Source organism: Megascapheus bottae, chromosome 3 (assembly GCF_031878675.1).
Source record: "Megascapheus bottae isolate mThoBot1 chromosome 3, mThoBot2.hap1, whole genome shotgun sequence".
Taxonomy (NCBI): Eukaryota; Metazoa; Chordata; class Mammalia; order Rodentia; family Geomyidae; genus Megascapheus; species Megascapheus bottae.
Window position 1 is genome coordinate 36,814,673 of NC_143511.1, and position 25,562 is coordinate 36,840,234.

At 44.7% G+C, this 25,562-nt stretch overlaps 1 protein-coding gene across 1 annotated transcript in view; it reads right to left on the minus strand.

Annotated features, from left to right (window-relative positions):
• Positions 1 to 25,445, minus strand: part of LOC150065348 (semaphorin-4D-like) — a 60,348-nt gene extending 34,903 nt beyond the window's left edge. The window contains 2 exon segments of the mRNA XM_090329923.1: positions 1,557 to 1,839; positions 25,069 to 25,445. Coding sequence (XP_090186049.1) covers positions 1,557 to 1,656 — 100 coding nt within the window. The 5' untranslated portion in view covers positions 1,657 to 1,839; positions 25,069 to 25,445.
• Between the last annotated feature and the right edge of the window lie 117 nt (positions 25,446 to 25,562).

A 25,562-nucleotide genomic window follows, 5' to 3' on the forward strand; every position in this document is an offset into this window, starting at 1 on the left:
CAGATTAGGTCTAGGGAAAAAAAACATACGGATTCACAATTTTTCTAAAAAAAAAATTAAGATAAGGTCTCAATTCTGAAATAACTATATCCATACCCGTAGCTCAGTGTGATTGTACATGACTCAATCTAGCCTAAACATCTTACCTCAACTTCCTGAAAGCTTATTACAGGTGTGTACCACCATACCCAGCTTAGCAATATTTTAAAAGAAGTTGTTTACACCTAAGAAATGCCTTAAGAGATGCTACCATGAGGGAAGGGTTTGAGGGAGGTTGAAATACATGAGTATGGAGAGAATGCACTAAATATGGTACTCATAAACTCACATGTTGAATTGCAAGCCCTCTATGCAATTACAGATAATTAAAACCAAAAAAAGAAGTTGCTTAGTGAGGTACTGGTTCACGCATGTAATCCTAGGTACTCAGGAGGATGAGATCTGAAAATGCCAGTTAAAAGCTAGCAAAAAATAGTCCCTGAGTAAGAAATCAGCAAAAATCCAGAAGTGAAGGTGTGGCTCAAGTGGTAGAATGCCACCCTCGAGTGGACAAAGGCAAGTAAGAGTGCAAGGCCCTGAGTTTATGCTCTAGTAAAGAGTTGCTCAATCTTTCTGTCCTTGTATCAGTCAATTCTAGATTGTCTTCCACATATTTGTAACACAGTGTCTACATGGTTAGAAACAAGGCTTCAGGAACTGTCTCCAATTCCTTATAGCACATTACTTCTGCCCTATGCCATCTCCTCTGCCAGGACAGCTGTTTATGACCTGCATCGTGTTCATTTGAGGTTGGAATCCCAATCTCCAATATCTGTTTGCCAAAAATGTGACAAATTTTAATAGCTGTTATCTCACTGCAGCTCTATCACTTATCATATGATTTTTCTTATTAATCCCTAGAGAGCACAAACAATATTTGTTTGAAATCCCCAGCACCCTTCATATTTCCCAGCACATGAAAAATAAATTATGACAATTGAAAACAACACAGAATAGGAAAAAACACAAGGCTCCCTGCTCTAAGTTTTTAGTGCAGAAGAAAGTGCACTCCAGACACAAGTGCCAGCTCTCAAAAGTATCAGCCCAGACATGGCTAAGACTCTCTGCTCCCTGTGTGGAAGCAGCCAATTATTCAGCATTCAGTATGGATGTTCTCCATCCTCTGAGCCAGAGGATGGAGGGGACCAAAACAGGCCCTGGGACAGGAAACAATCACAGCTGGGACCAATGAGCAGGATATAGACATCACAGTCAATATTCAAGCTTTGTGCCTGTTGAGGAGCTGTCCTTGCCTCTCTTGTCTCTCCAGGTATTTGGAGCAGGCACTGGCCTGTGAGAGACATCATTTCAGTTCTAAGTAGAAGGCTTCCTTTTAGGGCTCCCCAAATCCCGAGCAAGCTCTATGTACTACAGTTCCAATCACCAAAGCACTCTATGGATCACATGATCACACAAAGACCATAGTGAGTACCCAGCAGGTCAAGTGCTGGCTACTCAGCCATCCACCCCAGCATCCCAGCTAGCACCACCCATGTCTACATAGTCCTACCCCTCACCTTCAAGATTCCAGTTGATCCGTGCCATTGGTCCATATGACATCACTGTCCCAAACATCACCACCAGGGCTGTGACAAGCTCCCCACTGAGGCCATGCATCCTCACAGGGTAGAAAGCAGGTGCTGCTTCTGATGAGATGATGCTCACAGCTGTAGGACCACAGCTTTGTTCAGAGCTACTGAGCAGCAAAGTTCCCAGGAACCCACATCTACTTCCTGGAGACCTGAGAAGTGGCCACTCTCACCTTCTGGGTGTCAAAATCCACTGGTGCTTCGTTGCAGCCTGCAGACACATCATTGGAAGAGGGGAAAAGCAAGATTACCCATCAGACTGTGCAGCCACATGCAGCTCTTGCTTCTCTGTGATCCCTCATCTCCCCTCTGCCACCTCTTCTGCCCAAGTCCACCTGCTGAGGAACAGAAGTTATTGGATAGAGCACTTGGAGGGCAGTTGCACAAAGGCACAGGACAATGCTGGAGCCATGGGATTCCAGGACCTTCTCCCACCTCCACTTTGCCAGTCTATACTGTGTCAGACATGGTAGTAGGCATAATTGAGGCTGTAGGGATGTAGGCAGACTGGATGTTCTTCACTGGCTTCCTTCCTACCTAGCTTCAGTGGGTAATGTATAACTAGACACACAGGAAGGACACAGAGCTAGAGTTTATTTCACCAAAGATGTAGGTTTTCTATGTTCTATAATGGCCATCAAAGGGAAATGGCCAGAGAAACTAGAGAGCTGGAAAGATAAAGTGCATCTTGAAAATGAAAAATTATACAGGATGCTAAACATTCACACAGAGGTCAGAGGAAGATATTCTTAGGAGAGGATCACAAAGGCTCAATCGCTATGTGCATATGACCATATAAAATCATTTTTGTTATTTTGTCATTTTGCTTTTTTCTCTTTTTCTTTTTTATTTCCTTTGTCACTTTTTTTATTTCTCTACCTTTTATCTTGTATGCTAATTTATCTGTTTGGGGGAGGCTAAGGGAGAGCAGAGAAATGGTGGATAAAAGGTAAACAAACGCAGCAGTGATACTCACTAGACATTATCTTTAAAATGAACCATACAACTTGGAGGGGAGGGAAAAACTGGAAGAAAACCAGGGAAGAGATGACACTTCTCAAAAGGAAATATACTCATTCTCTGACTTCTGTAACTGTAACCCCTCCATATGCCACCTTTATGCTAATTTTTATGTGAAACTAAGGCATTATACAGTAAATTCTTCGCTTTCAACTCAATAAAATATATTTATATTTCATAGAAAAAAGATGAAGTGCACATACGCAGGCATACAACCCATAAGAATAAGTACACATGCAGGTGCCCCACAGATACAAATTATAGATATGGTATATTCATACATTCACAAGATCTTGCCATACAAGAGAGACGACCTTCCATGGGGAACATACCTTATCCAGGTAGACCAGCTGACCTTCAGGCTTACCACAGTGTTCAGCTCTGATTTCCCAAAGCTACCACATCACCGGCACTGAGCATTTGTATGCATCTCAGTGGAACTGCAGAGGGCTGGGATTGGGCAGGAAGGGTGGGAATGGCTTGGTGTGGGGACACAGGACTGACCATACCTTTCATGTCCACATTGACAAGAGGCTGTTCTATGTCCATCCTGATGCAATCACAGTGATTAGAGCCCCGAAGTTAGGAACTTCCTGAATCCCTGTTTCCTCCAGGCACTAGAATGTTCTAAGTCTGGGGCCAGCCCATGTTTTCTGTGAAGAGTGGGCTGATCATTATCTTCCACTTTCTGCTGCTGTCCCAACCCTCTTTCAACTACTGCCAGAAAGTGGCCTGGCTGTTACACATGACTCTTCACAGGAGAAGAGGGCAACCTGGAGTTAGCCTGCACAGGGTCTCCCAATGACACAGCCCAAGTCCCACGAGAGGACACAACAGCCCTACACCAGACACAATACAAAACCAAGGACCAAAGCAGGAGACAGAGGGAGGTAAAACCTTTCTCTAAGACATTGTGGGTCCTGAGCCCTATTGGACAAGCTCACAAATGTGTCCACTACTTGAGACTCTTCTCTTGTCATGGCGAGGGAATAAAGTAGTTCCTGGGTCATAGTCACAGAATTCTTTTGAACCCCATAGCCACTTCCTCCCATACCAGGCTACTGATCAAAGCGTTTTATGCAGAACAGTGACACTATTCTCAGGCCACACACATGGATTCAGTCCTCAGCCTGCAGAACCCCCAGGAACTGCACATTGATCCTCATTATCAAGTAAGCAGCTTGAACATGGATCCTTATTCAAAACTTATGCTAGTGCTCAAGCTATCCTCGAGCTTGCTGCCTTAGGAAATCTTTCAACCTCAGCCTCTTGAGAAACTGGGACTTCTCAGAAGTCTGCTCTAGAGCATACTTCTTGTACTTCTTCATATACAAAGCAAAATGACCCATATCTCATTAGTAGCAACATGAAGGAATTATAAAAATGAAACAATACAATCTTCCACCTGCCTGGGACTGATGGAGCTGTGCTGGGGCTATATATCTCCCTGGAAGGCCTAGGTCTTTTCCAACTGAGAACACCAGGGTTCCCTTTACTCTTGATGAAATTTCTCTGCAATCACTGCCATGTTAGCAGACAGATTTCCTACCCATTTCTAGTTTCCAAATACTTGAATGACTCTCTGGAACACTGTGGTGGCAAACTCAACACTGAATTTAAGGTTGGTGAAGTGTAATGAGTCATCTTATCTGATCTTGTTACCCACCCCATCCTCGCTGCAGACTATGGGGATAGTCATTCTTCTTGACTCCCACACCAGGGAGTCATAAATATGGAAGACAAATTAAGATCATAACATCACAAATTTGTGGAGCTCAGGAGTCTGTCTGACCCTGCACTGTTGCGGGTGCTAAAGAAGGTGGGAAGAAAGAAGGTCTTGGTCCTGGCAGAGAGCTCTATCATAAACACCTGTGTGAACCTGAGGTAACAAAGAGGGCCAAGCTGTGTTAACATCTCCATAGGAAACAGAGCCACTCCAAGCCCCCTAATACTGTAACCACAGGAACCCCAATCTCATACTCAGCAAATACTTGTCTTCCTGCATCACTTACCAGTCCTGGCAACTCTGCTTCCTCGGCGACGGTACCTGACTTGGAACTCTGTAGGATGAATTCAGAGCCTGTGGTCTGAATAAGTAGTGTGGCTTCTCCAAGCCGGAAGTGCTACCATGGATGAGGCTCCTCCTATACTCAGCTCCTATCTTCTCCTTCCAATTGGTTAAGAAAAGTGTGAAGCTGAGAAAAGGGAGCTGGTGAGTCATGGTCACTAGATACCAATGCACATTCACCTACATAGTCCTCCACCACGATCAGGGTCATCTAGCCCTTGCTGATACCTTCAGGACACCAGGAATGTATACAAAATGTCAAGAGTGGGATAGCAATGACCTATAAACAAAGCAGAGATATTTTCCCCAAAAGGTCTCAAACTAGATCTAGAACATTTCTTATACTAAGATCAGCTAGACTTCATCTACAGCTGGACGGATGGCCTGACTGCCTCCCCTCTTACTCAGGACAAGGCCTGGCACTTATTGACCTCAATGCTCACTCAGAAAGCTAGTACATTGCATGGACTATTGCCGAGGCCAGCCGGCAGCAAACCAGGGTTCGCAGATTGGGATTCCTGAAATAGGGGGCAAGGACTAGGAAAAAATAGAAGAGAGACAAACAGATGGGGTTCAGGAGGGCGACAGCCCAAATCAGGAGCCACAGCTTAAGAAGCCTGTAGCCCAAGACCGTAGCCCAGTTTATTTCCAGTTCTGACCTTAAATACACTTCTTTAAACTAGGGAACTGCCAGGGGCTACATTCCTACAAACAGTATCAAGTCTCAAATAGGTTGAATGAGAAGCTATCAAGTCCCAAACAGGTTAAATGAGAAGCTATGGACACAGCCCAAAATCATGATAAGAGCTTACTTCCTTGTGTACTCAATTGTGCGGGTCCAAGGTCACTGACCCCACAGTCTCGGTCACTGACCCCACAGTCGGTCCCCAACAGACTATGGCCACATATCCTGTTGAAGAGAACCCTCTTTAAATGGTGCTATTCCAGAGGCCAAAACTGACACAGCAATGATAAGAAGATAAAGCTTGAGACTGGGCACCACACTGTAAAGATACAAGTGTTTTAAAAGCCATATCATGAGTGATTGTTGTTCTTAATGTACTATGTTATCTCTCATCTCTTTTGCTGTCCCTTGGTTATCTCATATTGTTACAGTATTTCACCTTGTTAACTGATACAGTGTATATATGTGTATTTGGTTGTTTGAAATAGGATAGGGAAGGGAGGGGAACAAGATGAGGGGTGAGGGTGGGGGGAGGGAAATGGGGACCATGACATGAGAAAGGGTATCAATGTTTGTGAAGTAACACACCTTCTCTCTGGTGAATATAATGTAACCCTTCTATTACTTACAATAAAAATATATGGAAAAAAGAATACAAGTGTTTACAGGATTTGGAAGTCTGCACATTGTACTCACTGACCTGGTTGTGTTTGTTCAGGTAGGAAAGAAAATGTGCCTTCCTTTCCATAAGGAGCATCTCTCCATCAAAATGCTAAAGAGTGGTGTCCCTCTCACATGACTCACCTCACACACCTCCCTGCAGGGAGGACTGAAGAGCATATCATACAGGCAGTTCAAAGCATCTCGGTGCGCAGCAGGAGACCATTTGTCACGATGCTGCCTAGGCCTGCCGCCTAGAGTCAAGACAAATAGGCAACACTTTCCTAGGCAGAGGAAGAAACCAGCAGAGACTCATGGCTCACCAAGAAAGGAAGAAACTGATGCTGGCTGCAGAAGGAGCCTGCTGGGCTCTACCTGGTTTACATCCTCAGCCCAAGGAAGTAAACAAGTGGACAAAACTCTACAAGGAGGGACCAAAAGCTACTTTCACTCAGTTACTAGACTTGGAATTGGAAGCCCATGTCCCAGTATTGTCTGCAGAATCAATTTTATTTTTTCAATAATATCAGCCACCCTCCTTCTCTCTTCCAATGGTCTGGCCACCAGGTGTCTCACAGAGTAGGAGCAATGGCCTTGAATCCACAGCACAATTTCCACAAAGGCACATGTCCAACCTTCCCTCAGCCTAACAAGATCTACACCCTCAAACCCTAGTGTGAGCTCGAGTCCACTTCCAAAGTCCTTTACGCTCTTGGGACTGCACCTTGTCTACCTGCTGTCCTGAGCTGCTCCACTCTGCTAAGCTCTTCTCCACATTGAAGTAATTCATTAGACCACAACCCAGGGGTCCACACACTCAGTTCACATGTGCCAGCTCTAGCCAAGGTCCAGCTCAGTGTCTTTCTATAATTGAGTTCGTGTCCCAACATGCCCACATGTGAAAATGTTAAGATTTACCACCATGGGCTTGCTAAGATAAATCTCATTGACTAAGAGTTCAAATGGAGCACCTAACCCTTTCAAGAGCAAGCACTTAAGAAACACCTCTCATAGGGATGCCGGTAATCCTACCTACTTGACAGGCCTAGATTAGGAGAACTATACCTTATCAACCTGCGGAAATCTCAGATGAACTGCAAGTGTGTGCTTGTTACCACAGGTACAGATGACATGTAAGTGGGATATCCTGGCATAGACCACCAAAAATGTGAGGTCCTGTCTGGTGAGTAAAGGAAAATGGGGTAGGTGCATGGCTCAAGTGTCAGAGTGCCTGCCTAACAAGCACAGACTTAAGAACAGACTTTGGTACTATAAAAAAAAAAAACCTCTTCCAAATGATAATTTTACCTATTCTAAATGACTTTTCCTTCAAAGAAACTGATGAGCAACAGGAAGAGATTGCATTGGGGCCTAAGAAAACCCAACTTCATGTTACCGCTCCTGGCCCTGAGCACTTCCAGTCACTTCATGGAGCTGCTGCCGATATCCCACCCGACGGCTTTTGACCACACAGACACCTGTGCTTTGTGGTTACTTCATGGGTTTAGCTATAAAATATTCAGGAATGAGGGAGAGCCAGTACTTGTTATCAATACGATTGCTCATTCTTTCCCAGAGAGTATCAGGGGAGAAGGCTATCTCCAAGCCATTATGGAGGCATTTGTCTGTGGTCCCACTGACTCTGAAGATGGAAGGAGGAGTGGAGTCTAGGAGTTCAAAGCCAGAGTGGGGAACATTGTAAGACTGTCAATAGAAAAGGCCTGCTCCAATATTAGTTTGGTTTATATTTGACATCTAGATTACTTACTTGTGTAGGGTGAACTTCAAATAAAGCAAAAAATAAATACAACCATCAGAGTTCACTGAATGGAAGGGAACAAGAGCAACAAGGCAGACACTAGGACTTCTGAGCGGGAGCTCAGAACTCATGTCATGCTCAGGTTTATCCCAGTCCTGATGCGGGCCAAGCACTGGGAGCTCAGTGTGGGGAAGCAGAACTAGAGATAGACTGCCATGATTTCTAGGAGGTTTTCCCAGGTGTGCCCAGAGACACAGATAACACAACCAGAGACACGTGCATTCCCAGGATACAAAAACAGCAGGTACAGGCACCCAAGAGAAGCTGTCCCAATGTCCTGCTCATATTCCATCTTCATGAGAACCTAGAAGGCCCTACGTGACCATCAGATCTTACAGCACCTCCGCACAGGTGGTAGGTAGCCTTGTTTGGAGGAGACATCTCCAAAAGGCAAGACCGTCTGGCCCAGCTAGAGGCCCCTTACACTAGCAAGGCTGCCAATGCCCAGTTCTGTTGTCTTATGATTCTTCAGGAGCCTGTTCAGCACCACACTGCAGGATAGCAGGGGTACACCTCAGACCCTTTCTACACCCTCTGGGGAGTCCCAGATTCCTGCCTATGACTGAATAGGAGCTCATAACACCCGTATCACCATCTTCCTGAGAGTAGAATGTACATTAGGCAAGACTCCAGGCAGTAACTAGGCATGAGTCTGATGAGTGGCCCATGGGTTAAGAAGAGATAACTCAGCCCCAGAGGCCCTCATGACTGCGGAAGGAGCATGGTTCTGGCTCACCTTAGGGCAGTGTCAGGGAGAAAGAGCATGTCAGGTGGTCTCCTGGAAGGGAAAGAGCATGCTTCTAGCTTACCTGGGGCAGTGTCAGATGGTCTCTTGAGAAGTCATCATCCTTGAGCTTGTCCTTATATTAACCCTTCCCTGCCTGAGTGAAGAGTCAGATCCCCCTCCACAGACAGGGACTGTAGGAACTGAGGCTCATCCTTCAGGATCAGGCATCCTACACCCTCCCCCACAATTCTAGGGTGGGTCTCACTCAAGCTGAATGTGTCCATGGAGGAGAGAAGCTACTGCCTCAGCACACAGCAAACCTACTATAGCTGGAACCTATTACCACTGGCCTTAGGCCATGATGCCAAGCCTGTTAGAAACACAGATCGGGAAAGATGAACCTGAGCCCCCAGTAAATGGTTCCTTGAGGTAGAAGATGGTCATGGAAATGGCAGAGGTGGGAGACACTGAGATACTCTGGACTCTTGGGGCTTGAGAAGGGAAGGACAGCAGATAATTCAGCAGTAGCAGCAGTAGGACATCTTGGACCAGGGCACCAGCCCAAAAATCCAAACTACACTAAGCCAGCAATGGTCATGCAAATCAATCTCCTTTCTCTTATAATTCTTTGCAAAGAGACCTAAGGAAAACATATTTCTGCCAGTACTTACTGGTACTCTGTCACAGCATCTTGAGCACTCTGCCCCTCAATCTATTCTAACCCAGGGAGCACTGGAAAACGGCCAGAATCCAGACTACGGGCAAATGTTTAGGTTGCTAGTTTCTTCAGTCTCTTAGACTAGCCCAACCCAACCATGAGGGAAAGGTTTCCTTTAGCACCCTGTTCATTCCCATCATTGTGGAAGCCCAGGAAGTAGGCTTAGAAACACAGAGGACTCATGCCCATTGCAAGTTCTGAGAACAGACATGATGTTAGATAGAGGGAAAGGAGACAAACCCAGTCTTTGGCCCTTCTTTTATCTTGCCAATGTAGTTTCACCTTTTGAGGGTAGAGGGTATCCTTATGCTGCCCAGCCTGTCCATGGACTCATGTGTTCAAAAAATTCTTCTTCCCTAATTTCCAGAGTAGCTGAGACAATCAGTGGACATTACTAAAGGGAACTCCTTGCAGCGCTGGATTTGAATGTGCCTTCCTCCTGCAGGGTCTCCATTAGGAAGATATTGTCCTGCCATGCTGTTCTCATATACCTACCCCTCCCAGTTGTGCCACATCCTCCTGTCCTTAACTCTTGATCCCTTTGACTAGCTGAGGAATGCCAATCCACTGAGCTCTCCTCTTCCTACACTCTCCAGTGCCTAAAGTACACAAGTTGTGACTTAGAGCTGCCTTGGACGTTCAGTAATGGCATTTTCCCGATCATGGGACGCTTAGGCAACTTTTAAACCTTGATGTTTCCATCTTCTCTCTGGGCTCTAAGGCAGATTCTAACCTTTCTGGTTTGTTTCTGGACCTTCTCTCTTCCCCCTTATTCCTGGCCAATGTGCCTGCCCCACAGTGCTCTGACGTGCCCATACATGAGCCATCAAGACAAGATACCAGGTGTATACGTCTATTTCCAGAGTCAGCTGCAATGAGGCCATCCCAGCTGCATGTTACTCAGGACACACAACGGCCTCACCCATGGCTTCAGGGGTGGCAAGTCACATGGCTTCTAAAGTCTGTCTGCCTTATTCTCTGGACCTTCCAAACTGAGCGGATACCTGCCAGGCTTCCCAGAAAACACAGAAAGACAAGAAGGTATTTTGTCTTGCCTATTTGGCCTACAGTTTGCTGTCACTGCAACTCATGGCCGTGCATAGCTCAGAATCTTCATCCCCCTGCACTTTGCTCTGTAAAAAGGATTTCCAAACCTCTCTGCCTTTATAAAACTCTCTCTCTCTCTCCTATCTCCCTCTCTCTCTCACTCTCATTGCTTATAAATCACTCTTTGATTTAAAGCTCAAGATGATTCAGATTTAGGTGCAGTGAAGCCCCAGGACTGACAAAAAAATAATAAATGTGGTTGTTTTCTGTTTACCTCTACCTCCTAAGATAAGGACATCACTCATCCTGAGATTGTTTGACTTGCCTTTATCTGTAACTTCAAAGAGATTGCTACTTTACCTCCTGCATGACTCCCTGTCTGATACTCAATAAATACCTTGTTAGTGGGACCTTGGGCAGTCTGTTGCTGGCAAGAGGCACAGGCCCCCCGGTGCCCTGAAAACCAATTCCATGGTCCAGTTTCCATCCCTGTGTTGCACCTAGTCAAGATGGGAAAAGGCAGCCGTGGCAGTTTGCAACATCTGTTGGGCTCGAGGAGAGGTGAAGAAAAGGGGAACCGAAGGACTTGGGAGGTCAGCCTCGGAACACTGAAGAGTTCATGGTCCAGGAACCCACGCCAGGACACGCTTCAGGACGGCCAGGGTAACCAATGGGGTTAACGCAGAGCAAAAGGACCGGCTATCTTGAGCATGTTGTTGACAAAGTCAGGGATGAAATTAAAGAAAAGGGATATGGAGAAATTGAGAAATTGACCTGGAACGTAGGAAAGCATGGTCGGTCATCTGCTGCCTCCGCAAGGAGTGCTGGCTGTGTGTGCAGAGGCAGAGGGAGATTGTATGATCATTTTGTATGGCCCAAAGCCTCTGGAGGAAAATCCCATTCAAAGTTTAGTTTTCAGGCAATTTAAGTACAACGGAGTTGGAGTCTTTTCAGGTTCCTCAGCCCACAGAGTATGGGCCTGTGCAGGAGGCTCCTGTGCAACCAAAAAAGATGTAGCTAAAAGCTCTGAATCTTGTGAAAAAGAGCAGGGAGATGTGACCAGGAACTGTGAGTCTTGTGGCAAAGAGCAAAAAGATGTGATTTAAAACCTCTGAGCCTTGGGGAAAAGGGCAGGAAAATGTGACAGAAGGCTCTAGATCTGATAACAAGGAACCTGGGAAATGTGAACCCTTGGAGGATAATGAGAAAAAAAAATCTTCCTCCTGCCACTCTAGTGATGAGAGACCCCTCAGCGCCCTCCAGCGCTGCCATCTGCCCAACTGTCGTAGGCCAAGCAGGTTCCTTGTTTCTCACTGAATCTGGTGGGCTCAACTGCAAGGGGAATTGGAAGCTTTTGTTTCTACGCCTTTGGTGGTGCCGATTAGATTACAAACAACTAACCCAGGGGAGTGTGGCATTGCCAGGAAGGCTGGTTCCATATCGTGTATGATGCACTATCTTATAAGAACCTGTGAGAGTTTAAACAGGCCATAAGCACCCATGGAGCCACCTCTACTTACACTATGGGCATTCTCAGGGGACTAGCAGAGAATGAGCATCTAATTCCCCAAAACTGGGAAAACTTGGTCAAAATCTGTCTAGAATCCAATCAATATCTATAATTTAAAAATATGGTGGAGTGAAGAAGCTCATAGCCAAGGCCTAAAAAACCAACATACCCAGCCTTTCATAAAAACTGAGGCAGATCAGCTAACTGGACAAGGGTTGTGACTGCAGGTGGCTGAACAACTCCGAACTATGATATTAAGTCCTACCATGACATGGGCTCCTCGGCTTATAATGCTAACCTACCGGCCACAGACATAACCTGATTTTGTTGATAGGTTAATTTGTCCTTTACTCATTCAAGCTACAGAGGAGCACAATTCAATGTATGCCTGTGCTTTAAAGACCAAATATCATTTAACTTGTAATCAGGCTAATCTATTATTGCAGCCTACTCTACCTGTGCTCCTATTAGCCAGTCCTCATTTTCCCTAGAATCAGTTCCAGAGGTTTAAACACCAGAGATATCTGGCAAAAGGCCCCCAAAGGGCATTATATACCCTTAATACTGAACATTTAAATTTTCCATCCAATACTTCAGCAGCAGATAAACATCGGAAGGATCTGAGAAAATGTCAGTTCTCATGTCAATCTGTATAGTGGAAGGATGACACTGATAATGACAGGAAACCTGGGACTGTCAAAGTATGGGGTCATGGTTATGCTCGTGTGTCCACAGGTTCTGCAGACATCTGGCTGCCAGCCTGAAAATGAAAACCCAGAGATGAAGAGAAAATCACCCAACACCGAGGAGCACCTGGATCAAACATTCAAGAAGATGAGGATACCAAAAAGCCTGGGGAGAACTGCAAGAACCAGCTCTGTGGCCATTCCACCTGGGGACAAGTGAACAGGCTTTCTCAAGAAGCTGAGAGACACTTAGAGGAAAATGGACAAAAGATTAATACAATCGCTTTGTTTGTAATGATGATGGCTCTTATCCACACTGCCAGTGCCTCTTGTTCAATACAAGCCTCCGTTTGGGGGGTCCCTATGCTGGATAGACCTTTGTACTTAAATTGTACTGTGATATGTAACAACTCAGAAATGGGACCTGTCCATTGGTATAAAGATGGAGTTCAAATATTTAGTCAAAAAGAGCTTGGGGGACCCTGGATAAACACCTCTGATCAGTCTAAGACAGATAATGTCCAGTTTGGTATAGTTAAACGCGTGGCTTCTCCCAGTGATGAAGGAAAATATAATTGTTCCAAAATACAGAAGGGTTACCCACAAGATAAAGTTCTTATAGGAAAAAATGTCACTGTGCATTTGGCCCCTGAGTCAGAATTGACCAGTTCTCCAAACTTATGGCTTCAATTGGCTGTTAATACCATGAATAAGACTTCCTTTTGTGTCAAGGAAGGCACTTCTGTGCAAAATATTCTCACACAGAATTTAGTAGGACTAGCTATTAGTCTAAATGGGTACAAAAATATAACCCAAGATGAAATTAGTCAGCAAGAAGAAGAGATCTTAGAAAATGAAGTAACTTTAGATCTTGAGTTTATAGTCCACCACGAGTGCTTGTGTTTTAACTGTGTGCATGACCTTAGCGACTGCTCATCTGTAACAAGACAGTTTACCTAAAGGAAAACGACTTGGCATTGGTTGGTCTTTCTTCTGTGAAGGAAAAGCATACCGTGCCCTAAAGAGAGATTATTCAGGACTCTGTTATGTTGGGAGAATAGTACCTCTTTTACTTAGTAACTTGATCCATCAGAATAAGAGACGTGTGAGGCGTGATCTTCCTACAGACTGCGATGACAACCTTGTGCTGTTAAATACTGCTGATATGGCTGTAGCTGCAGCTTTTATTCTGCCTGTCCCTGGACTTGTAGTCGGTGTCCAAAAAGAACTCAGCAGGCTGGCTTGTGTTTTCAGCAAGGTGACAAATGTCACAGCTATAATTTTGGAAGAAATAAATCAGGAAATGAAGGAGTTAAGAACAAGAATTTTACAAAATCGAGCTGCCATCGATTATTTGCTGTTAAAAAACCACTTAGGGTGTGAACAGTTTGAAGGATTGTGTTGCTTTAATATTACTGACAATTCTCAAAAAATCCAAAACCAACTAGAGCAGATCAAAAAGGAGTTGGGAAAGTTAAACATCAGTAATAACTGGGGTCTTACAGAATGGTTTTCCTGGCTTTGGCCCCTTCTGAGCCCAGTAGTTTCCATAATAGGAATCATTCTGCTGGCTCCTTGCCTATTTAAATGTTGATGATCTAGCATCCAGCATATGATAGTTCAGAGAGAAACCAAAGTCATGCTGTCACAAATAATAAGAAAGGAGGAATCGCAGGGACCTGTAAATGCTGAGAAATGAGGCCCAATAAATGCCCTTCTTTGACTCTTAGGAAGATAAATCATTCTTAGCATTATAGAGACCAAAGATTCTTCTCTAAATGTGAATGAATCCAAATCCAAACTTCCTTGGACATGAGTACACTCAGTTACTAGACATGGAATTGTAGAACCATTTTTCACTATTGTCTTCAAAATGAATTCTATTTTTTTCCCACCATATCACTCATCTTCATTCTCTCTGTCATTGTTCACACCACCTCATGTCCCACAGGACAGGGGTCTTGAATCCCCAGTCTATCAAAAGGCATATGTACAGACTTCCCACATCCTAATCAGATTTGTACCCTCAAACCCTAGTGTGACCTTTAGGTCACTTCCAAGGTCATTATCACCTTTAGGACTGCGCCTTGCTCTCATGCTGCTCACTCTAATAAGTTCTGTCTCTCTGTTCCACCTTCAGTGTACATACTTATACATCCAGCTCACCTGTTCCAGCTGCATCAAGAAACCAGCTTGGCTTCTGTCTATATTTTGGAGCTGTGCTCCTAACATGCCTAACTGTAATTAATATTTAGTAACATGAAATAACAAACGTCTTTTAACCTACCTTCCTGATAGACCATCTAATAAACCTTTTAAGAGCAGGCACTTAAAAAACAGCTCTCCCAGGAATGTGTGATAGCTCATGCCTGTGATTCAACCACTTGAGAGGCCTAGACGGGGAGAACCACATAGTTTGAATCCGTCCGGGGAAAATGTTGTGGAGACCCTCTGGCAAATGGTGTGTGCTTGTTATTCCAGCCACATGGGACATATAAGCAGGAGGATCCTGGCATAGGCCAGCAAGCATGTGAGATCCTATCTGATGAGAAATTAAACCAAAATGGACTAAGGGCATGGCTCGGAGTGCCTGTCTAAGAAGCACAATCCCTTGAGTTCAAACCTCAGAACTATAAAATAAACTCTAGCAAATGGAAATTTTTATTGTTTTGCCCTTTTTTAACTTTTATATTTTATTGGAAAGGTAATGAGTTGGGGGGATCACAGTTATACAAATAAGGTAATAAAAGCATTTGTTTTTTAAACACTGTTACCTCATCCCTCATTTTTTCCCTTACCCCTGACTATTTTCTCCCATACAAATTGTTCATATCTAACATGTTATCAAGTAGTATCCATGTTACATTAGTTCATCCTTTATCCTGTTTTTTCTGTGGTTCCCATTCCCTTCCACATATCGAATAATCTTATTTACAAGTAATTTTTCCTTTCTTACAATGATTTTCCTTAAAAGAAACTGATGAGATACATGAAGAGATCATCCTCACAGCCTAAGGAAATGCAAGGTCATGTTCAAGCTGCTGGTGCGGGTTTTACCCTTCCTCACCCAGACTGTTCTCCAGGCCAGCTCTGGACCCTTTGACCCTAGGTACTGCTGTTTCTCAAGCCCAGACTCATGTATGTAGATCAACTGACTATGGAACTCTGCTTGCCACTATCTCTGAAAGATCTAAGTTCAAATTCCCAATCAGAGAGAGGAAGAAGATGCTCACAAAACAGACTGAGAATCAGGATCCCACAGAGCCAGTCTGTGGAAGGTTGAAAAGTCCTACAGGCCCATGTGGGCATACAAGGAGCTGAACTTTCTTCCTGAATTTTGCACCCAATTTCACTGAGCACTTCCAGACAACTTAGGGAGCTTCTGCCACTATATCACAATGACAATGACAGCTGTTGATTAACCCCCCCCTCTCTCCTTTCTGTCTCCCTTTCTTCCTCTCTCGCCCCCTCTTTCTCTGAATTTCAAGACAGAAAGCTGTCTCCAGCCATTATGGAGGCATTTGTCTGTGGTCCCAGCGTCTGTAGATTGAGTCTAGGAGTTCAAAGTCAGTTCAGAAAACACAGTATGACTGTCAACAACAACAGAAAAAGCCTTTTCCAGTATTAGCTGTGTTTGTGTTTGGCATCTGGATTGGCTACATTTTAGGAGTGGACTTAAAGTGAAAAAAAGCCATGAGAGTCCACAAACTGAAAAGGAACAACAAGAGCAATGAGCCAGATGATAGCGCTTCTGAGCAGGAGCTCAGAGCTCATGCATGCCCAGATGAGTCTCATTGCCAACAGTGGGCCAGGCACTGGGAGTTCCAGGCTAGACATAGACTGCCATGAGGTCACTAAGGTCATTCACACAGGTGCCCAGAAACACAGAGCACACAGCTAGAGACATTTGCAATCTGAGTCTACAATAATATCAGGCACAGGAACCAAAGAGCCACGGTCTCAATGTCTCACTCATAATCCATCTTTATGGGACCCTGGAAGGCTTTACACAGCCATCAGATCCTAGAGCGCCTCAGCAGAGATGGTAGAGCCTTGTTAGTAGGAGATCTCACCAAAAGGCAGAGGACTCCATGACCAATGCCCACCTGGAAGTCACTTGCACTGTCAAGACAGCCAGTACCCTCTGCTGTTGCCTTCTGATTCAGGCGGGGGAGGAGCTGTCCAGGACCACACTGCAGGGTGGTAAGGCTTTCCCTAAGCACTTGCAGCACTCTTCACACCCCCTGGGGAGCCCCAGATCCCTGCCTATGACTGAATAGGAGCTCATGACACCCGTATCACCATCTTCCTGAGAGTAGAGATTACATTAGGCAAGACTCCAGGCAGTAACTAGGCATGAGTCTGATGAGTGGCCCATGGGATAAGAAGAGATAACTCAGCCCCAGAGGCCCTCATGACTGCGGAAGGAGCATGGTTCTGGCTCACCTTAGGGCAGTGTCAGGGAGAAAGAGCATGTCAGGTGGTCTCCTAGAAGGGAAAGAGCATGCTTCTAGCTCACCTGGGGCAGTGTCAGATGGTCTCTTGAGAAGTCATCATCCTTGAGCTTGTCCTTATCTTAACCCTTCCCTGTCTGAGTGAAGAGTCAGATCCCTCCACAGACAGGGATTGTAGGAACTGAGGCTCATCCTTCAGGAACAGGCATCCTACACCCTCCCCCACAATTCCAGGGTGGGTCTCACTCAAGCTGAATGTGTCCACGGAGGAGAGAAGCTACTGCCTCAGCACACAGCAAACCTGCTATAGATGGAACCTATTACCACTGGCCTTAGGCCATGATGCCAAGCCTGTTAGAAACACAGATCGGGAAAGATGAACCTGAGCCCCCAGTGAATGGCCTGGAGTTCCTTGAGGTAGAAGGGGGACATGGCAGTGAGATGCTGTGGAGTTTGGGGTCAGAGGCAGGATAGGGCAGCAGGTAATTCAGGAGTAGCAACAGTAGTGACCTTGGGCCTGGCACCAGTCCAAAGATCAAGTCATAGCAGGCCAGAATATGTTCACGTAAATCAAGACAGAGTGCCCTCAGTCTTCTTTCTCTTGTAATCCTTTGCAAGGAGGCCCAGGAAAACTCCTCCCTGCTGTGCTTACCAGTGCCCTATCACAGCACCTTGGGCACTCTGCCCCTGATATCATCCCAATTCAGGGAGGACCGGTAAATGGCCAGAATCCAGACTATAGGCAAGTGTTCAGACTGATAGTTCATTCACCTCAAACAGGCCCAACACAAGCCCTAGAAAAGAGTTTCCTCTTATATCATGTCACCATAACCATTATGAAGAATCAGACAGCGTCCTTCCTGAGAAGGCGCCCTGACAGAAGAGAGAGGGTTCCTTGGAGGTCATAGGGGACATAGAATATTGAAATATGGTATAAACCACTGCCTGGTGTGAATGTGTAAAAAGTTCAGCAGACATTTTGGTCCCCTGATCTGCTTTATTGATTCCCATCAAGATTGTGTCTGTTGTTGGCCTCTATACTGGATTGATAACTATGTGGCTTTTATAAGTTGTAGAAGAGAAGAATAGCTAATGGTAAATTGTTTGAGAGGCAAGAAGACTCTGTTTCCAGATGGCAGCATGGGAATGTAGGACATAATATGCATATTTTGAGTCAGCATTAATATTCGGTCTCTGATGGTCATATTTGGGGCTTGAGGGAGGGCAATCACGCTTTGGGTAGTATAGCATAGCCTACAAATCTTTTTTTTTTTCACTAGGCCTAAAACTACCGTCTTTTAAAAGCCAAACACTGTCTGGTCAAGGTGGAGAATGTCTAATAAGTCAGATGTCTATCACCTCTCTGGAGAGCTCAAAGGTTTCTCTGAAGGAGTGTTAGAAAGTAAATGATGATGGATTCGGAATTGAAGATCGAGCAGCTGTGGCATATGACCATGAGAACAGCTTGACGCTACATAATGCAGTTATTAGAAAATGCCGTATTGTTTAGACCCTCTATCCCCTGGTAATGAGTTTGACACATAGATAGCTTGGTTTTCCAGCTTCTGAAGAAAGGAGAGTGAGAGCTGGCAGAGGTCTGAGGCAAAGGACCCATCCCCAGGTGGTATAGTCTCATGTGTTGGATTATTATGACCTAAGAAGGAGACAGGAAGTGTCCTTTAGGCTAGTAGGTACAGGTGGAAATGAGCATCTGCCTAGGAATTCTTCATCCCATTCCTCAGGGGGAAACAGCTGAACCATGAAAGGTGGAAGAAGAGAGGAAGTCTTGGTATGGAGAGGGCTATACAGGCAAGTAAGTTGGGAGATTTAGAGGTCAGGGATACATCATCGATGCCTAGTTTTGTAACAATAGCCCTGCTCAAGAGCAGAATTCAGCAACTGGAGATAACTGAAAATGAGTGGGTAAAGACATCTCACATGTTAATATAAGGCTTTGGGGGTTCTTAAAAAGTGTCCTCTTACTCTTGTTATGATAGTATATAATGAAGAACGATAGTATATAATCCAGAGAGGGCAGAGTAAAAGTATCGATCAAAAGACTATCTGTTTTATTTGCTGTAGACAGCCTTAAGTGAGGTTAGCACATGCAGATGGTGAGGTTTGGAGCTTGGTACAGCTTCGGAACCTGTGCTCTCTCAGGTCCACATGTCCTGGGAACTATGAGATAACTCTGGACGTTTCCATGGAGGAGCCATTCGACCTTCAGAGAGATGTGTTCCTTCCTTCATTAAGATAAAGACAAGTCACCTCGTTTGTACTGAGGACAGAATCCAGCTGCGGACCATGGTCGGGAAGATTGCTCAGTCTAGTGACCAAGTGTCGACAGTCATGAGAGAGATGGGGATCAAAAGTGGCAGACATACCTGTGGCAGACAGCATGCCCCCATGCTTCTCATTCCTAAAGTGCCTTGAGCTGCTCCTGTTCCAGTTTGTCTCGCCATAACTCTGTGAGTTTCTCTCACACACTTTTTCCCATAATGCTCTCGGTGCCAAGGAAAAGAGCCAGTGTGGTGCATCCATAACCATCAAACAATCAGTACAAAGCCTAAGGGAGGATCCCTATACTATAAAACACTCACCGAGAGGACTACATTGGACTCCTCTTTGGGCCCTTCTCCAGATGAAGAGTCTCACTACGTTCACAGCTTTCCGTTCACTTTCGAATAATTTTACTCTGTTAACTTTAAACACTTTCCTGCCTTTTAATTCTTTAACAGGTGGAGCAAACAAATCAGTACCAGTAGGCATCAGTAGAAGCAAGTTCCATCCTTGGCCCCCTAACCAGATAGATTAGGTTGTCCTGCTGGCCCGGGGGAAGTCTGCCCTCTAATGGAATTGCCAATAACAGCAGCCATACACTAGATTGATTCAGTCTGAGCCTTCTTTGTGAATTTATATGGTTACATCTCAGTCACTTTCTGTTCTTCATTCCCGATACTGTTGAAGATTTTAAAAAACCATACCAATCACTTCTGAAAAGGATATGCCTGGTTCCTTATCAAGTTCTTGGAGTTTGTACAGAATATCATGAAGTTCTCTGGCTGAAATAAGTTTCCTTTTGCTAAGTTAAGGTCTCAATTGGTGAGATGACTGAACTTGTCAGATAACCGGGAAAAGAACAATATGGGGTTTTCATCTGTGCCTTGAGTAATCGCCCTGGCTAAAAGCCATAGGTTTAATAATGAATCTTTTTGCTCTTTCCTGAATCATATAAACATGTGATCTCAGGCTCAGTGGTCAGAAGAAATGGAGCCACTAGTACCTGGTAGTCCCAATTGGGATCTTAAAAGCATCTATGTCATCTGTCTATTCACCAGGTTGGAAGAGCTTAAAGTAATTGACTTATTCTTTGGCTTTTGTTTTAATCCTATTTGATTCTTACCCAGTCAGGCAGGTTGTTAAAAGGAGGTGAACATCTCATCAAGTCATAAATGAAAGGACATACTCAAATTCCTTAATTAAATGAGTGGAGTCCTTGGACAAATTGTCCAATTAAATTTCCATTTGTGACAATTCAGAGATGAAACAAGTAACAGCTTCTTCCATTGTTGCCACTTATTCAGAGGTAGAAGGAGAGTGGAATTATCTCTGAGGTCTAAGGAAATATGTCATCCTGGTGAAATTTACAAGGATAGAAGAGGGTCTGGGAGAGGATGAAGAAGAATGCGGCCAAGGGACCTGCTTAGGGTTAGGAGTTGGAGGGAGTCCCAGAGAAAAGCCTAGGGTTAGTAAAATTAATAATCTCTAAAGAGGTGAAGAGAAGGATGCAGAGCAGAACAAAGAGAAGATGAAGATGGGAAGGAGGAAGAGACATTCAAAGGTACCTAAGGGGCAGTGATAATTTGGGAGGGGATCAAGAAGCACATATCTATGGATTTAAAAGAAGGGAGAGAAGACTGCAAAGTAGCGAGTGATCGATCTTAAAAGTGGGACAGAACTCAGAAAAGTCCAGGTGAGACTTATTTTTAATTCATCACTCAAAAATCAGAAGTGGCACCGTAGCTCAAGTGGTAAAGTGCTAGCCTTGAGCAATAAAGGGGCTCAGGGATAACACCCAAGCCCTGAGTTCAAGCCCCACAACTGACAGAAACAAAACAAAACGACAGTAAAAAAAATACAGAATGTCTTTGCCCAGATCCCACATAGAGAGTCTTCAGTCATATTTGATCCCGGAAGTATCTGGCTGGAACGAATATGACAGCATCATAGGAAGGATGTTGTTACCAGATTCATCCAGGTGCAGAAAAAAGGAAGTAATGTAGACTATGGTCATAGGACCAAAGAGATATGCACCCTGATTCAGAAGATGGCTTGCTCTTAGCTCTTATGTTAGTAGCCAAGGAAGCTATCATTTCACAGACAAGGGGGGCTGAAGGCATAGCTCAGCAGACTCTGGGTCGCCACTGACACCTACTGGCAACTGAGTCCTTTGACAGGTCACATGCAGGTGAAGATCAGCTCTGACCTGCCCCTATCCCATGTCTCACTGGGTTGGCACCTCACTTGGATAAGCAGGGCCACAGCAGATCTCCAGGCAACACGAGGTGTTGCTTTCCTAATCTACAGTACTCTGAACATTCACCAACCACTGCTACCTTGGCCACTCCCTAAGGCAGCTACTCTCTAAGACCCACATCCCATTACAACTTCATATTTTTCTGGACAAGGGGGTATAGAACTCAGGTCTCAGTGCATGAGCCCTGTGGCATCCTCATTCCCTACAGAGTGAGAGGAACAGAGCCTGGGAGACTATCCCAGCTCTTTCAGAAACTTGTGCTATCTCAGGAAGCTAGTATGGCTGTGGGGCTTGGAGACATCGCGCCTCTTGCCAGATCTACTAAACATGTTCTGAAAGCATTCTAGAGCTGTCCTGACACAAATCTCACAGCATGCAAAAGTGATGTGTATCAGGACACCATGATTTCAGAAGCAGGTTCCATGAAGCAGGGCTCTTCTTCAGGCATGAAGCTGTCCAGAGCCAGGCAGGACCCGGAGGGCTGGTATGAGCTCTATATACTCATTCCATCCTGTAATCTAGGCCTCTACAGAGTGTGAGGCAAGAATACATGTACCCACTTCAGTAGTTCTCAGGGGCTCTGCAAGGTACTCACGTGAGGTGAGCAGGGTAGGAGATCCTTTGTCAGTAGAAAATCATTTTGCTTTGTGATCACATTCTGTTTCAACATTGCTCATGCCATCAAAATGATCATGAACTAGAAAGAAAACACTGAGCTGTTGAAACAATGAACTTGTTTGCGGAGCCCCTGCCTGGGTTTAGAAGAACTGCACAGTTATTCTATATGCTCTGGATAACCACTATTCAGTTACCTGTGTTTCAAGTCGGGTCCTGCTCTTTCCTTGGTACTTTCTGGGATCCCATTACCTCATTTGTAAGCAGAATAAGAGTGGGACCCACCTTCTCAGACAAGGACACAAGATGTAGTGAAGAAGGAGGGGGCTTCATGGTGTCCTCCTGCCTCTTATGAAGGCATCACACTCACTGCCTGGCAGTGGGGCTTCTAACTCCCAGGTAAGTGTTCCCCATTTTCAAATCCTTTTCCCCTGCTTGTCATTCTGATGCCAAGCTAGGGGGTGGGAGATGGGAAGAGAAGCCAGGGTGATCCAGGCATGGAGACAGCTAGAACTCTAAGAGGGAATTCTTTTTTCTCTCAAATTCACTGAAGAACATTAAAGGGATCTTGTATATGTAGAGAGAGAAATGAAATAACTCAATTATTGAATTTGGAAGGTTCAACTGAAAAAAAACTAAGAAGCAGTAGGAAAAGTTAAACAGATTATAAGAAAAGGTTAACTAGTAAAGGAATGTGGTGAGCCAATGTAGACAGCCTTCCACCTTAGAAAAACTTCCAGAAAATGAACAGAAGTTGGAATGAAGAACTGTGAACAAAAACTGTTCCAGAATTAGAGGGTTGGGGGTGTCACATTTAATGAGTCCAGCCAAGGCATATAAAGAGAAAGTGATGATGAGATTTCACTGTGCTCAAGACAAAACAAAACAAAATGAGGATATCATAGAATCTCTCAGGGAAAGAAAACAGGCCATGGGCAAAATATCTGGTACCAGAAGAGAATGAAACAGTAGCTCACACGTGGCAGGGAGGTGACTGTCAGGGAAGTTTGGATACCCAGAAAAAGCTGTCACTAAAGGATATATAGTTCACAGAACATCACTTCTCTATACCCTTGTGAGGCATGCTAGAAGACTCACACACCCCGTCACAGTTGTGCTCAAGAAGAGCACAGCTGGAAAACCAAGTGATTCAACAGGAAAGCTATCATCAGCTTCAAGGTAAAAGGCAAGCTCAGGAAAGCACCTGGGTGCCTGGTTCAGGATAAGAACTGACCAGCAAGTTCTAGGCAGGCCAGTGACACTGCTGTATCAGCAGGGACAAAGCGGTTTGGACTGCTATAGAATTGCAGTTATGGACTCAATAATTGAGGAATCAACTACGGTAAAACAAGCAAATGCAAGTTAGCACAGTGTGAGGTCATGCCAGACACAGGACAAGTAACAGGCCTAGTGAATCAGCAGTCCTAATGACATAAACCCAAGTTCCTGTGCTGGAAAGTGAAAGAGACTGGCAGCAAGATAGTATGCATGACAACTGATTTCATGTGCGATGTCGATGTAACATGTGTGTGTCTAAGCGATTGTATATGTTTATGTTTAGTGTATAATCTTGTGTCCAATACACATATATGTGTGTATGATGTACAGAAATGCATGTGAGTAGCATGTACAGGCATATGACACAGGTAAACATGGTGTACATGCAGATGTGCCTTTTATGACAGGTGTAGGCAGGTGTATTCATATGTCAATGTGTATATAAGTAGACCCAGATGCGTGTCCAGACTTGTATATGGGGTGTGTACAAGTGGATGTGTGTAGTTGGTACAGCAAACTGAATTGTAAACTGTATAGTATAGTATAGTTTTTACTATATAGTAAAATATGGCGCAAGTGCTCAGATGGGCCTTTATGATATGTGAAGGCATGTGTGTTGGTATATGTATACAAGTGTACATGTATGTTTGCATGTGGTCCATGCAATTATATATGTGTAGTTCGTGTAAGCAACTGTGTGATACATGCAAAAGTGTGGGTCGTGTGCAGGCATGTGTGTGGCATGTATTCAGGGCAGTAGTATGTGATGTGTGGAGTTATACATGTGTGGTACCCATGCATGCAGACATGCATGTTGTGTTTAGTGATGTGCATGCATGGGTGTGATGTATGTAGGCATGCAGTATGGAATGTATGCCATGTATCCGCATGCATGTAACATGCTGGATGTGCATATAAGGGTGTGATGAATGTACAAATATGTATGTGGAGTCTGGTATTGTCCAGGATGGTCCTGAACTGCTGAGCTTCAAGAATTCTCTTGCCTCAGCCTCTCAAGTAGCTGAAGTCTCTGTGGGTCAGCGATCCAAGCTCTACTCAGTGCCGAGAACCAGCCCTACACCTAGACTCGCATACATTGCCCTTTGGTAAGGTGTTTTACATCAGGCAGCAGGATGCAAAGGTATTTCATGTTGCCATAGGGCCTGAATCCTGCATGCAGTGGAAACCTTCACAAACACACTCAGAAACTTTCTCAGAACTGAGAAAAGTTCTTGCTGTTGAGTCCAAATGACATGTCAAAGAGCCCAGGATGCCTTCACTGGCAGACACCAGCAAGCCAGGAGGGCAAGAGCCATCATATCGATAAACCAGGTCTTCTCAATTGTATGTTACGAGTTAGATAGATGCTACTCACACAAACTGCTGGTCTTGAAGGAGAATGAGAAAATGATGGCTTGGGAAAGTCTCACTTTATTGTCCTATGCACAGGAATGGTTCCAGGAATTGGAGAAGGGTTTAGGGTTTTAATTTCAATGCTGATGAAAGGATCAAGAACCAAACAGGAAGGTAAATTACCCAAAGACATAAGAGTTTCAGGAAGCTACTGCGGTCAGTGTGGACAGGAATAAAGGTTCAAACCAAGCATTTGGTCTCACCTTGCATCTGAAGCTGGGGTCTGGGGACCTGTGGCCACCTCTAGTGGTCATAAAGTCCTCTCCACACTTGGAGATCCCACAACAGGCTGGAGCAATATTTCTCAGGCTTTTCTGTCTCTGTCAGTCTCTCCCAGTCAGAAATACCAGGCTACTATTGGCCAGAGTCTGAAAAAAGAAGCAGTGTGTTTACACCTGTGTCCAGAAGTACAGCATGTGGATAGCAGCTGGGCCTGGAGGACTAGCCCTCTGCTGGCCTTTGGTATTACTCCCTATATAAACATTTAGCTTCACCTTGGATTTTTTTTTCTATTCCTTTGTTTGGTTGAAGTCATCTATGAGTCTGCTGGGGAAGGGGCAAGGCTTCTTCATGGATAACGTGTCAGTTTTCTGTGAATCTTCCCCTGCCTTGGGAACTTTGGTGGTGATTGGTGTCCCTGTCAGACACCAGAGGTGGTTTGGGCCAAATTCCATTTTGCTGGAAGAAGATCTGAGGC